The 13,980-nt window shown below is 33.5% G+C and overlaps 1 protein-coding gene across 2 annotated transcripts in view; it reads right to left on the reverse strand.

Annotated features, from left to right (window-relative positions):
* CRYBG1 (crystallin beta-gamma domain containing 1) overlaps positions 1–13,980 on the reverse strand; it is a 261,291-nt gene that overhangs the window by 26,353 nt on the left and 220,958 nt on the right. For both annotated transcript variants that reach the window (XM_031964464.1, XM_012549255.3), the window contains 3 exons: positions 3,730–3,856; positions 3,513–3,545; positions 759–871 (listed from right to left, as the gene is read on the reverse strand). In XM_031964464.1, coding sequence (XP_031820324.1) covers positions 759–871; positions 3,513–3,545; positions 3,730–3,856 — 273 coding nt within the window. The remainder of the gene's footprint in view (positions 1–758; positions 872–3,512; positions 3,546–3,729; positions 3,857–13,980) is intronic.

A 13,980-nucleotide genomic window follows, 5' to 3' on the forward strand; every position in this document is an offset into this window, starting at 1 on the left:
TACTGGGGGTAGGAGAATGGCAGCTATGTTGGACAAGGATACTTTTCCTTCCATTTATACCAAACAAGAATGGTAAAAGAAAAACTCAAACCATAATTAAAGGAACTAATAACTTTTACCTAGGGGAAAAGAAGTCTTATGGGGATAACCCAATATTTGGAGGTATGTCCCAAAGAAGAGAGAATAAGATCTGCTCTATTTGACCAAGGAAATCAGAATTTACAAGCAATAAAGGAAAGTCACAAATTGGGAAATTTCCCAGGAGGGAGGGAGAAAAACTTCCTCATAATTAGAGCTGCTTACAAAAAAAACAAGGTAGTAAATTTGCTTAGAGGTTTTAAAGCAAAAATTTGATGACAAGGTACTGGGGACACTATAGGTAAGACTGGTGATTTGACCAGGGAATAGTCTAGATAAGCCTTGAGATCCAATCAAAATTCTAAGACACAAGACCCAACTGACATTCCACTTCTTCCATGAAGATTATTCTCACTCCTCCTAGACTCTTATCTTAATTATAGCCTTCAGCATTCAATTTAGCACCTAAATACTAATCTGCTATTATTCACCATTATGTCAAATTAGTCTTATCTCTCCAATTAGTTTATAAACTTAGTAAGAGCTAGAAACATATCTGATATTTCCTTCTGGATACCCAACACATACCCCAGGAATGCAAGCCTGGGAAGTACTCTGTAAATGACTACCAATGCACTATTGACTCAGTAAAACAGAATTAAGTTTTTCTTTCTGCTTACCTGCCTCCCAAAACTCTGCAAGACTTGGCAGAAAAGGAATCTTCAATCTGTTTAGTAGTTTCTCCAAAAACTTTATTACTACCACGGAATTCAGGTTCTGAGAATAAGTGAACCTTTGAAAAGTGAGCATAAAGAGAATATTAGTTTCCAAAACACACTGTGCCTTTAAAATGCTGAGTCAAATATATCCTCTGAATGCTAGTTGTAGCAAACCAAATTTTAAAATTTCGAAACCTTTCAGTTTTTATAACTTCCTTTAATAGATCATTTGTAAACATGATTTCCATAGCATCCACAATTTTAAAATATAAAATCTGTAACATCAAAGACAACTCAACAACTGAAAAATCATAACTCTTTGAGAACAATTGTGGTAACAAGTAATAAAATATTTTAAAGCTTTCCTCTAGGCTGTCTCAATGTTCACCTGCTTTAACTTAATAATCAGCTACATTTTGGAAACAATAAATTTTCTTTCCTCTCAATGAAGAAAAACACTTGCTGACCTATCAAAATACTGTATATGAACAAGGGATGAAGACCAGTGTGGTATTTACACTTGTGTAATTAAGGCAGCCTGAGTATGCCCATTAAAAGGCATAAGGCTTACCCATAAAACACAGTTGATGCTGAAAGTTGACATTTAAAGGATGGGACAAAAAGTCAGACTTGTATCTTTAAGAGAATTACAGGATCACTCCTAAACATGTGCACCTCATATATGTGGGGTACAAAGTGGGCAGGTATGGTGATGGTAGCAAAAGCACATGGACTGGAGGCTGTAAATAGGAACTGTGGATCAGGAATATGAACTTTTATACCCCCCTCTCTTTTGCTAAGGCTAGGATTCTATTATTTCATAATTCATTATCTTGCTATTTAAAACCACTTGTCTTCTGAACTTCTCTGCTATGGCTAAGAGATACCTTGCTTCTTTTCTTTGAGACACATTTGAATACTAGTAATCAAACCTTTAAAAATAAAACATAAAATATATACTCATACATTATTTTATATATATGATAACTTAATATATATCATTTAATAGTGATATATTATTTGACTTAATGTTTATATATTACATGTATGTATGTATGTGTATCATATATATATAAACATATAGATATAGCATATATGATTTTTTTCAATCCATTTAAATAACTTTGAGGTTGTATGGCAAAATGGATAGAGCCAACCTCTATTCAGGAACACTGGAATTTTAACTCCTACCTCCAAAATAAGTAGGGTATTTTAGCCTGGGTAAGTCACTTAAATTCTCCAAGCCAGACTACTTTTTAAGGCTAAATACCTATACCAGTAGAGGAAGTTTTCTCAGTAGAAAGTTCTTTATACCACTGGACTTACAAGTCCCATTCCTATTCCTATTAAATAAGTCAAACAAACAAAAAATATCACCAATGTTCTCTGGCAACTTTGGGGAGTGGGGAGGAGAGGGGAGGCTGTTGTATCCCTCATTAGACCATGGGTTTTTCAAGGGCAGGAACAGTCTTTTATCTTTCTTTGTTTTCCCCTACATTTAGGACACAGTGTCTGGCAACCTGTAGGTGTTTAGTGAATGCTTGGTGACTTATTGACTTTTGCTTAGATTTTTATAAAAAGAGAAATTTTCTATTTTTTAAAAAGAGAAATTGTTAGGAAAGGATTCCTATACCACTAGTGATAAGTACTCCCCAATGCAGCAAAGATCAAAGGACAAGTATAGGTAATTTACAAAGAAAATTCTAACTTTCAATAATCTCAAAAAGAGCTGCTTAAATTCACTAACAAAAAAATGCAAATCAAGATAACTTTAAGATGATAATCTTATGACTACTATAATCCCCATTCACTCCCTAAAAAAAGAGGCCCAAAAATGATAATATCCATGTTGGATATGGGGGAAACGGATACTCTCATATATTGCTGGTAGGCTTGGAAATTGGTATAAATATCTTAAGGAATAGAATCACTTTCTGTAATAAGTATCACAAAACTGAACATACCCTTTCATCCAACAATTCTAATGCTATAATTTGGAACCAAAAATATAAAAAGAAAAAAAAATCCCTATTTATACAACAGTACGTATAATAGCAAAATACTGAAAACAACCAAAATCAGAGATTAGCCAATTTATTTATTCATTATTCATTAATGTAAGGGATTATTATGGTGCCATAAAAATAATAAAGAGGAACAAAAGGAAATATTTGTTGTTGTTTAGTTGTTTTAAATCTTATCTGACTCTTCATGACCCTATTTGGGATTTTTTGGGCAAAGAGATTAGATTGTCTTTTCATTTTCCTCTCCAGTTCAAAAGACAAACAGGGGTTATGTGAATTTTTCAGGGTCATACAGATAGTAAGAGTCTGAGGTCAAATTGGAATTCAGGAAGACAAGTTTTCCTGACTCCAGGCCCAGCCCTCTATCCACTGAACCACCTAGTTTTCCAAGAAGGAAATATGGAAAGATTTCTATAAAAATACTGCAAAACACAATCAGAAATAGAATGTATACATACTGATTTCAACTACATTTTTTTAAAAGAAAGAAACAAATCCAAAGAACTTCAGGTAGACCTCGATAGGGACATAAAACAAATGGATTTTTTTTTTTTTTTTGGTTCTTTAATTCATTTGGTTCTATCATAATCAATGTTAAGGATTCAATGGATAAATTCACTCTAATGTCATATCTCTGTGGTATTGATTATTATTAAATTTATAACAGAACATTTTTCAAAGAATTACTTACTTTATTTCTTTCCCTTGGACTAGTAAAGGTATCCTAAAATTTTTAAAGAAAAAAGAAAATAAAATTAGTTAGTAGATACTTTTAATGTTTTTAATATGTGTGTGTGGAGGCATTAAACTGTTTTTTCTTGTGATCCATATATATTTTACTTTATCACTATAAAGTACTAAAATATAAAACTTTTATGGAACATATTCAAAAAAATGCGGTGTCTTACCAAACATATAGGTTGAACTGAAGAGATCTTACAATTCTTGCCTCCCCAGTCTTCAAAACTAGTATACAATCCTTTATCAAGTATATATTGTTCTCCAGTGAAATCTGGATTTTCATAAGCCACCCATCTGAAAAGGAACAAAATCATAGAATTTTTACTTCTTGTAGAATTTAGATATAAGCTAAAGCTATTAAATATTTCACTTTAACATATAGAAGGAAAAAAAAATTCTTCAGAGAGCTGCTCCAAAATGCCATGTACTGTCTCAAAAAATAAGGGTATAGTCAAAAGTATTCCTTGTTCAGATATGGGTTAGACTAGAGACCTCTAGAATCCCTTTAACTCAAACATCTGACAAGTCTGTATTTGTTCCATAAATTTCCACGTCTATTTAAAGCAAAAAATACGAGTGCAACCACGAAATTAAAAGATACTCCTTGGAAGGAAAGCTATGGGAAATCTAGACAGCATACTAAAAGGCAGAGACATTACATTGCCCACCTCATGGTAGGCATGATGTCTCTTAGCCATAGCAGAGAAGTTCAGAAGACAAATAGTTTTAAACAGTAAAATAATGAATTATGAAATAATAGAATCCTAGCTTTAGCCAAAGAGAGTGGGGTATAAAAATTCACATTCCTGATCCACAAATCCTATTTATTTCCTCCAGTTCAAGTGCTTTTGCTACCATCACCTGCCATATAGTCAAAGCTATGGTTTTTCTAGCAGCAATGTAGGGCTGCAAGAGTTGGACTATACGGAAAGGTAAGTCCCACAGAATAAACCTTTTAGAACTGTAGGGCTAGAGAAGACTTTTGAGAATCCTTTGGACAGCAAGGAGACATATCAGTCAATACTTAAAGAAATTAATTCAGACCATTCATTGGAAGATGAAATACAGAAGCTGAAACTTAAATACTGCGGCCACATAATGAGAAGACAGGATTCATTGGAAAAGACTTTGATACTGGGAAAGAATGAAACAAAAGTAAACGGGGACTGTGGAGAGTGAGACAGATTGAGAGTGACATGGAAGCAATGAACATGAGATTGGATGAACTTCAGGAGGTAATGGAAGATAGAAGGACCTGGTGTGCTATGGTACATAGGGTCACAAAGAATCAGACACACTGAACAACAATATACAAGATGGGAAAGAAAAAGCATGTCATGGTAGATATTTCTATCATGAACTGGCCATAGAATCAAGTCATGCCTCTGGCTGACACATCCTAACTACTGTGTCCAATCACTTCATCTCTCAGTGTCTTCATGCAATTCTCTAAGCCTAAAGTCTAAATTACAGAGGAGTTGCCATCAGTGTCACTGGAGGGAGTTACCATCAAAATAAGCTCACAGGTCCAGGCAAACCATTACAAAGAGGGCAATGATAAAAATTAAGCATGAGCTCCCAAAAGCATAAACACTGAAGAGAAGAGATAAGATGTAGTTTCCATCATTTAGAGATTAGTACACAAATAATTATAATTTTTTAAACAAGGAAGGAAGGAGGAATTGAGGTAAATATAAATGAAAAGTCTTGCAAAGCCTCAATGCAAAAGAGACAGAAGGAAATAGTTTTCTTATTCTGTCCTAATCTTTTTTTATATATATAGTACAAAGTAACTTCTACAAGGAACAACTCAAAATGACAGCTAAAATCCTCTTTTACAAATTTCTAATGTCCTCACTTTGGACTTTAATTTTCATTTGGAAAATTAAAGAAAGATCCTATAACATTTATTTACCTTTATCTTAAACCATATTAAACCCCAAAGAACCTTTAGATAAAGGTATCTAAAAAGAACCTCATAAGCTTCTTCCTCTAAGTGATCAAGCAAGAATTCCGGTTTCTGACTTCAACACCAAAATATTTCTACAGCAAGATAGTAAAAGGCTGTGTCTCTTTTGTAAGAAACCACAATGACAAATGTTATTCCACAATTCAAAATGATTGGCTAAGGAAGTGGTTAGTCACAATGCACACCAACTGTTAAAATGTGTGGCATTTCTTTTCTTAGATTAAAAGATACAATTTTTTTTCATTTAAATTACATATCAACACATTACTTTTAATCTTTTAAATTCTTCTGAGTAACATAATTGGTAGAGATGAAAATCTGACCCCAAAGTTAAACAACAAAAAATAAGCACCTCTGGGCAAGATGTTAATGATTATACTGCATGGTGTCAACTCATGATATAACCACTTATTAATCATACTAACTAACAAGCTTGTTGGTGTCAATGTAATTTAATACCATCCAATTCAACCAACATTTATTAAGCTCCTACTCTGTACAAGATATTAATTTTTGGTGAGTGAGAAAGCTATTCCATTCAATTCAATAAATGTTTAAGCAAGCATCTAACGCCTAAAAACTCTCTCAGGTGAATATGCTTAGAAATATCTCAAATTCACAAGTATTCCACTGTGCTAAATGATCCTTTGCAAGCTTAAACAATACAGACTTTCATAGGTATGTTTTGTTGTTGTATTTTAGTCATTTCAGTCTTGACATTTTGTGTTCCCATTTTGGGGTTTTCTTGGCAAAGATACTGAAATGATTTGCCATTTCCTTTTCCACATCATTTTACAGATGAGGAAACTGAGACTTATATGGCCTAAGGCCAAATCTGAATTCAGGAAGATGAATTTTCCTGACTACAGACCCATGCTTTAAACTTTTTAGAATCTTTTCACATTATTCATCACATTCCATTCTCACAAAATAGTGAACAAAGTGGCTGGTGCAAATGTAATCCTCATTTTCCAAATTAAAAAAAAAAAAAAAAAAAAAACCATCCAGAAGAGCAAATTAGTGAGTTTTCAGTCACAGAAATATCCTCAAGATGTGCTATTCAGACTAAGAATGGAAAAGTCTCATCATTAGTTGTTGGCTGCTAGATGATGAACTTTTCTGCCATGGTAACCCATGAAACAAGAAAAAAATATAAGAAGTTGTGGGTGGGTTGCGATCTGAACTGTTCAAAGGAACAATACCCACATCAATGAGATCACTGAACCATCAAAGCACGAAAGTAAGTCATAAGCAATAAAAAGAGACACAAGGGAGTTCAATATTCAAAAGCTCATTAGAAAAAGGTAGCTTTTTAGAAATTAGATTCGCTCATATGTTATAAGAGAAAGATAGAAGTGGCCTTAGAAATCATTAAATTCAATCTCTTTTCTTTATAGAGAAAGGAATTCATGTCTCAACAGCAGACTACAAGATCACACACCTAAGTAATCACAGGTGATGCTTAAAATCCCAAGTCACCTATTGCCTACACAGGGGTTGGGCTAAGTAAGTTGGGCTACCTTGACTAAAAGCATGACCTAAATCAATTTGGTGTTCTATGAAATATGAGCTGCTTTCTTTCATAGAATATTCCCATTAAGCCAGTATGAACAAATTCTACAAATCTAAAACCTATAATGATAAACTGGATTAAGATTTGGTTACTATCTAAAAACAACTCAAATATTACAACTACTCAAAAAAGCAGAAAACATGAGGAAGAAAAGAAAACCACAAAGCTAAGATTCTTTATTTAGATTTAGAGTTAGAAATCATTTTGAAGATCATACCAAGAGGCAGTATAGTACAGTGGAAAGAGAGAAGGATTTTGATTTTGGAGGACCTGAATTCATATCCTGTGTCTTTGACTTGCTATTGTGACTTTAGGAAAGTCCTTTAAACTCTTTCAATTGTAAAATGGGGGGTACTGAAACTTAGAAGTTTCAATGATCCTTTCTAATTCTAAATCTAAAATCTAATGATACTAGTATCTAAGCTCCTCAATTTACATATAAGGAAACCAGGGTCCAGAGAGGTTTCAATTAAATGATTCGTTACAGGGTTTAGCAAGACTGCATATGAACACAATTCCCAGTCTCTTAAACTAAAGCTCTTTCCATTAACCCATTACCTACTAGTCAGCTGACTTCAAATATTAACATGAGAAACACAAAAGATACTGTTGATTCCATTTCCCAAAATGTCTATTTTTCTTAAGCAGCATTTTAGTAAGCAAAATGCTAATACAGAGTATGCTTCTTGTATGTACATATTCTCTCCCTCATTCAAATGCTATTTCTTAAAGGGGGGGGAAGGTATTTTACTTTTTCTTTGTATATTCTCTTCATCCCTCCCTCCCCCAAAACTCAGCATACCATAGTTATGAAATAGTTAAGAAATTAATTCTTGTTGACAGATTAAATCACATCACATAAATGAAAGAGCACTGAATTAAGAATCCTAAAACTCTACATGTCATTAATTATTAAGCCTGGAATTTTACATTTCCGGGTCTTTATTTATCTATAAAAGGAATAGAAGGAAAGAAACAGATAACTTATCAAGCACCTACTCTGTGTTCATTTTACAAATCTCCACAGTAACCCAGGGAGATAGAAGGTATTATTATTCACATTTTACAGATGAAAAAACTGAGAAGTTAAGGAACAGGCCCAAAGTCACATAGCTAGTTAACTATCTGCAGTCGATTTTGTCAAGTCTTTCACATGTGGGGACAGAATTCTGCTGACTCCAATGAAGTTGAAATATATGGTTTCAAAAGTTTCTTTCTACTCTAAAAAGGTTTGTTCAAGGAAAGGTAAAATTCCTTAAAACACATTACAAATGCTCATATCATCAACTAATGGTGGATATATTGTGTGCAAGCTTTCACTAGGCAATAGAAGAATTGAGTTTTTGGTCTGTAGAAAGTCTCCTCTATGTCTCCCATTCCATCCAGCTGTCTTCTCCCCACCCACCCCCAAGAAAAGAACCCAAACCAAACTATGATTTACAAATTAAGGCTAATCATTTACATTACAAAAAGTTTCACTGGAATTGTTCAGTATTACACTGAAATTACAATTTTGGTTCATAAAAATAATTTACACACATTTTCATGCACTTCCAAAATCTAAAAAATGAGGTTCAGTTCTAATTTCTAGCAGCTTCTCAGAATCACATTATCTACAGATTAGAATTAGTTGCCTAAATTAAATCAAATCTTTAATACTGTTCTGTTTTTTTCAATATCCCCTACAAGACTTACTACTGGCAAGAAAGTCTCCAGTGGATTTGGGATCTCATCAATGTATTTCCTACAGCAAGAAAATCCCAACCCTGTTCAACTATGACGCTTTTGTGTGAGTCTGTTTATAAATTTCCGTGAGCATGGGGAATGGTAGGGTCAGACTAATCTCAGACTAACCCCCACCTCTAACATCTGAAGGCCTTCCTTATACTCTTTACACTGTATAGATGCTAGCAGAGTATGTTCTACTCCAATAATGTATTTTCAGATTCCTTCCCAAAGTGACTTGGTTGGCTATAAAATACAATGTACTTTTCATTTGTAGGTAGGTGGATATGTTCCAAAACTATCTTTGGTCTATAATATTTGAGGGAATTTATTTTTTTGTTGGGGAATGGAAAGGGACAGGGACAGAGAGTATGGAGAACAACATAAGTAAATTACTTATTAGCATTTGAAAGAAATACAAAACACCAAAATAAACCAATATGAATTATTGAGAGAGAAGATGTTGATCTACTAGGAAATTATATACAGGGCTAACAATATCATTTAGTATCATTTCCTACAGAGGTGCATCAAATAAAGGTATCCTCATTTCCCCCATAATCAGTTTCTAAAATCTACCAAATTATGTTGTGTGACATATAATAGATACATACAGAGATAATATAGAGAGGTAATACATTTGTGCTCAACTCTGATTATACCAAATCTAGATCTAGATTTTTTTTGCAAAGAAAATTCATCACTGCTTTTCCCTTTCACTGCATTTCAAGTCTGCACCTGAACATTCCTTGCTTACAGCATTAAAGAAAGATAAAGTCACAAGTGCTGACAAGCTCCAAGTAGATAGCATAATTGCTCTGTAAAATGTATAACTAACAAAAATTAAGGTATAATTGCAGTAACACATCTTAGTTTTCTGTAATGGGCCAAGAAAAATGAAAGTAGCACTGCTTTAATTCCACTGGTTTTGACTCAAAAAAAATGCTTAATTTTGCTGGGAGAAAAATTTTGAAAAGAGGAAAATTTTCTCGTAGAGTAGAAATAACATTTTAAATGACTTGGGAATGTTTTTAAATTTAATTAATAATGTGAGAAGGATAATTTCTCATTGCCATGAATATTTTGGTTAAAAACTAACATCATTTTCCTATAAATTTACTGATCAGATTCAAATTTAAATATTATATTCAGTTCTAGAGCAAATAAATGAATCATCAAATGTTATAAAAGCCTTCTGAGTCATCATAGGAGTTACTGCAACAAAACAGGAATTTCAAAAAACCCTACCTGGTTACTAGAGGGCTGCTTAAAACACCTGTATGTGATTTTGTTGATGGGGAAACTTTCTGTAGCAGTCTTCACTAAGAAATAAAGATCCAAACTAAGCAACTTTTTCCACTAGCAAAAATCATGCAAGGAAAATACAAAAAGCTTGGCTCTAACCCCTTTTTTAGGAAAAAAAAATCTATTGGACACTGACAGTCTCCATTTTACAAACATGATATGCTCAAAAGATGTGTATTCTGAGTTACAATCTAGGATTATTTTACTTATTTATTCAAAATACATTTATGTAAATTACAAGGCAAGAATCTGAACAGAAGACAGAGTTGTGATTTCATTGATACAATAAACTTCTAGGAGAAGAAATTTACTCTATCAATGTAAAAGAAACCAAGGTGGAATAAAATGGAGTCACCAAATCTCAGATTTGGAAGGAACCATGAGCAACCTAAACAAGAATGCATGTGGCTATTCCGGCCTAATGCTCAAAAATCTCCAGGAGTCCCAACTAACCTCACATTCCTCTTTTAAATACTTCTATTTGTTAGGAAATTTTTTTTCTTACATCAAGTTTAAATGTGCTCCTGTTTAACTTGAAGCCTCTTGTTCAAATTCTACCCTTTTTTATGTCAAATACTTGAAAACAGCCATCACGTCCTAGCCTTCTCTTCTCCAGGCCAAACTATGCCAGTTCCTTGAACTAATACTTATCTGGCATGGTCTTTGTTACGTGGGCTATCTTTCCAAATAACAAAATTCTTTTCTTAAAGCAATGCCCAGAATGGAGCACTAGATGTGTTCTGGAGATTGCAGAGTGGAGAGTCCTGGAGATTATGCCTCATTTAATGACGCTCAAGATCACATGAGACTCTTTGGCAATCATCTCTTACTCCTGACTCATGTAGAATTTGCAGTCTATTAAGGGGCATCACAATACAAAACACTGATAAGTACAATGCAAAATGCTACATGATAATTGCATTAGAAAATTGCAAAACAAGTGCTAGGTGCAGTAACAGGGAAAGACTGTTACTGGTAAATCAAAAAAGACTTTATGGAAGCAAAGTCATTTGATTTGTTGCTTCAAAGCCCTGGCAATAGGATAAGGGAGGAAACTGCAGGTACAGAATAGTATGAGTAGAATACTTGTTGAATTGAACAGAAGTAGAAGATAAAGAGGGTATTTGGGAGACAGATATCAATTCAGTTCAGCTGATAATTAGAGCATGTGGTGAGGATATACTGGATAAAGCAAAGTAAGATGCATGCAAAGGAGTTTGAAAGTTTTTCCATAGAAAATAGTCATTCAAGAGTTCTGAACAGAGGACAGGCATCCCTGGATCCATGTGCAAAAAATTATTTTATAATAGTATTTAAGATGAATTAAAAAGAAAGAGCATGGGGTGGGAAGACCTGTTAAGAATCTATTTTCACAGCATGATAAATGTGGAAAAATATTTAGAAGAACTGCACATGTTTAAATTATATTGGATTACTTTCTGTCTAAGGGAGAGGAAAGGAGGGAGGGAGAAAAATTTGGAACAGGGTTTTGCAAGCAAAGGTAAATGTTGAAAATTATATTTGCATATATTTTGAAAAATAAAGAACTATTATTTTTTAAAATTAAGAAATATAACAAAAAAAGAACCTATTGCCATATTTCAGATGGGTAGAAATAAGGTTGGTTCTAAGATGGTGAACATGGGTGCTACAGATATTATATAGGTAACTGAACAAATATGAAGTGAGAGAGTCAATTATTGCCCAATGTTTTAAACATGAGAAATTAAGTAAAGGGTGCCAATGCCAGAAATAGCTGTTAAAAGAAAAAGTAGGCTTAAGGGGACATTCAAGTGGCAATGTGTGACAGGCAGGTGGAAATATATGCAATTTCAGTTTTGAAGAAATCTGAAGATTGGAAGGGTGAAAGGAAAGAGAAAGCATCACAGTATAATAAGAGCCAGAGTTTAAAAGGGAACTAAAAGGCTAGGGTCCATGAACTTTAAAAAAAAAAATTCATATCTATTTCAATATAATTAGTTTCTTTTGTAACTCTCTATATTTTGTGCATTTAAAAATATTATTCTGAGAAGTGATACATATGAAGTATATGATCGAAAAAGGTCCATGACAGAAAGGTTAAAAATTATTGATCTAAAAAAATTACAAAAGGAGAAAAGGATAAATATTGGAAAACAGGTACTACAGTGCACTGTTGCTGGAGGTGTGAATAAATCCAAACATCCTGGCAAACCATTTGGCCTAAGTGTACATACTTTTGAGACAGTTATTAAAACTAGGCTTAGACTCCAGAGGTCAAAGAAAAAAGAAATTGGTCCATTTGTACAAAAAATATTTCCATTAGCTGTGTGTGTGTGTGTGTGTGTGTGTGTGTGCGCAAAGAACTGGAAACTTCATGGGGTGTCCATAAGTTGGGGAATGCCTGAACAAATCATGGTAAATGAATGTAATTGAATACTATTGAGCCATAAGAAATGACAAAATAGAAAGTTTTAGAGGAAATAGGAAAGATCTCAATGAACATATGCAGTGATTCTATCTATACATCTGAAATCTGTCTCATTCTTGTCTATTCTCATGGTTACCATCTTATTTCAAGCCTTTATCTTATCTCATGCATATTATTGGCACAGCCTCCTAACAGGGTCTTTGTCTCAAGATTCTACCATGACTATTCCAACTTTCAATAAGTTGACAGTGTCCAAACACCAGAATTATGCAACTTTCCTACTTAAAAACCTTAGAGGCGATAAGATAAATAGAACTAGAAGAACAAATTAAACAATGACAATCACATTACGGAGAAAAAGAAAAAGTCTAAAGACTTTAGAACTCTACAATATAATGACAAACCACAAATTTAAGACTAAAGACTATTAAAAATTACATATGAATTTTAAAATGCAGACAAACACACATTTTCAGGAATAGTCAACATGGAAATTTGTTTGCTGGACTATGAGCAATTATGATTAGAATTTTATTTGGGGGTAAGAGCTTGGTTAGTTGTTCATTTGGGCAAGCATAGAAATGTATATAAAGACAAGTAAGTTTTTAAAAATCATGATCCAATGTAAAATGAGTGAGACTGAAAAGTCAAGGGAAAAAATGTATTTAAAAAGAAATATTTTGAAAAGTAAAACATGAAAAAAATAAAATCATGATCCAGTTCCCTTTCTTAATCGCCCCCATGCCTGGATATTCTCTTCCCTCCTGATTTTTCCTTATTCTTATACGTCATTCTCTCCTTCTAGCTATCTGGCCATGTCCTCTCAGTCTCCATGATGAATCATCATCCATCACCCTATCTCTAAATTTGGTGGATCCAAAGGTTCTGTTTTGGACCCTGTTACTGTTTCTCCTCAACTCTCAGTGATCCCCCTTCAGTTCCCAAGGGATGGATGATCATCTTTACACAAATACCTCAACATTTATATTTCTAGTCCTAATGTTTTTCTTGTGATTCAGTTGTATATACCCAACTTCTTATTTCATGTTTCTGAACAGATGTTCTGTAGATTTCTCATGTTCAATATTTGAAATAAATTTATTATCTTTCTCCAAAAGCCCACATCTCTTCCAAACTACATTATTCCAATCAAGAGTAGCATTTTATTTCTAATTCACAACCTCAAAAGTCATCCTTGACTCCTCATTTTCCTTCATGACCATATCCAATCAGTTGTCAAGTCTTATTGATTCTATCTATACATCTCAAATCTGTCTCATTCTTGTCTATTCTCATGGTCACCAAATTATTTCAATCCTTTATCATATCTCATCCATATTATTGGCACAACCTCCTAATAGGGCTCTTTGTCTCAAGATTCTACCATATTCCAACTTCTAATGAGTTGACAAAGTGTCCAAATGCCAGAATTATGC

The sequence above is a fragment of the Sarcophilus harrisii genome, chromosome 4 (genome assembly GCF_902635505.1).
Source record: "Sarcophilus harrisii chromosome 4, mSarHar1.11, whole genome shotgun sequence".
In the NCBI taxonomy this organism is placed as follows: Eukaryota; Metazoa; Chordata; class Mammalia; order Dasyuromorphia; family Dasyuridae; genus Sarcophilus; species Sarcophilus harrisii.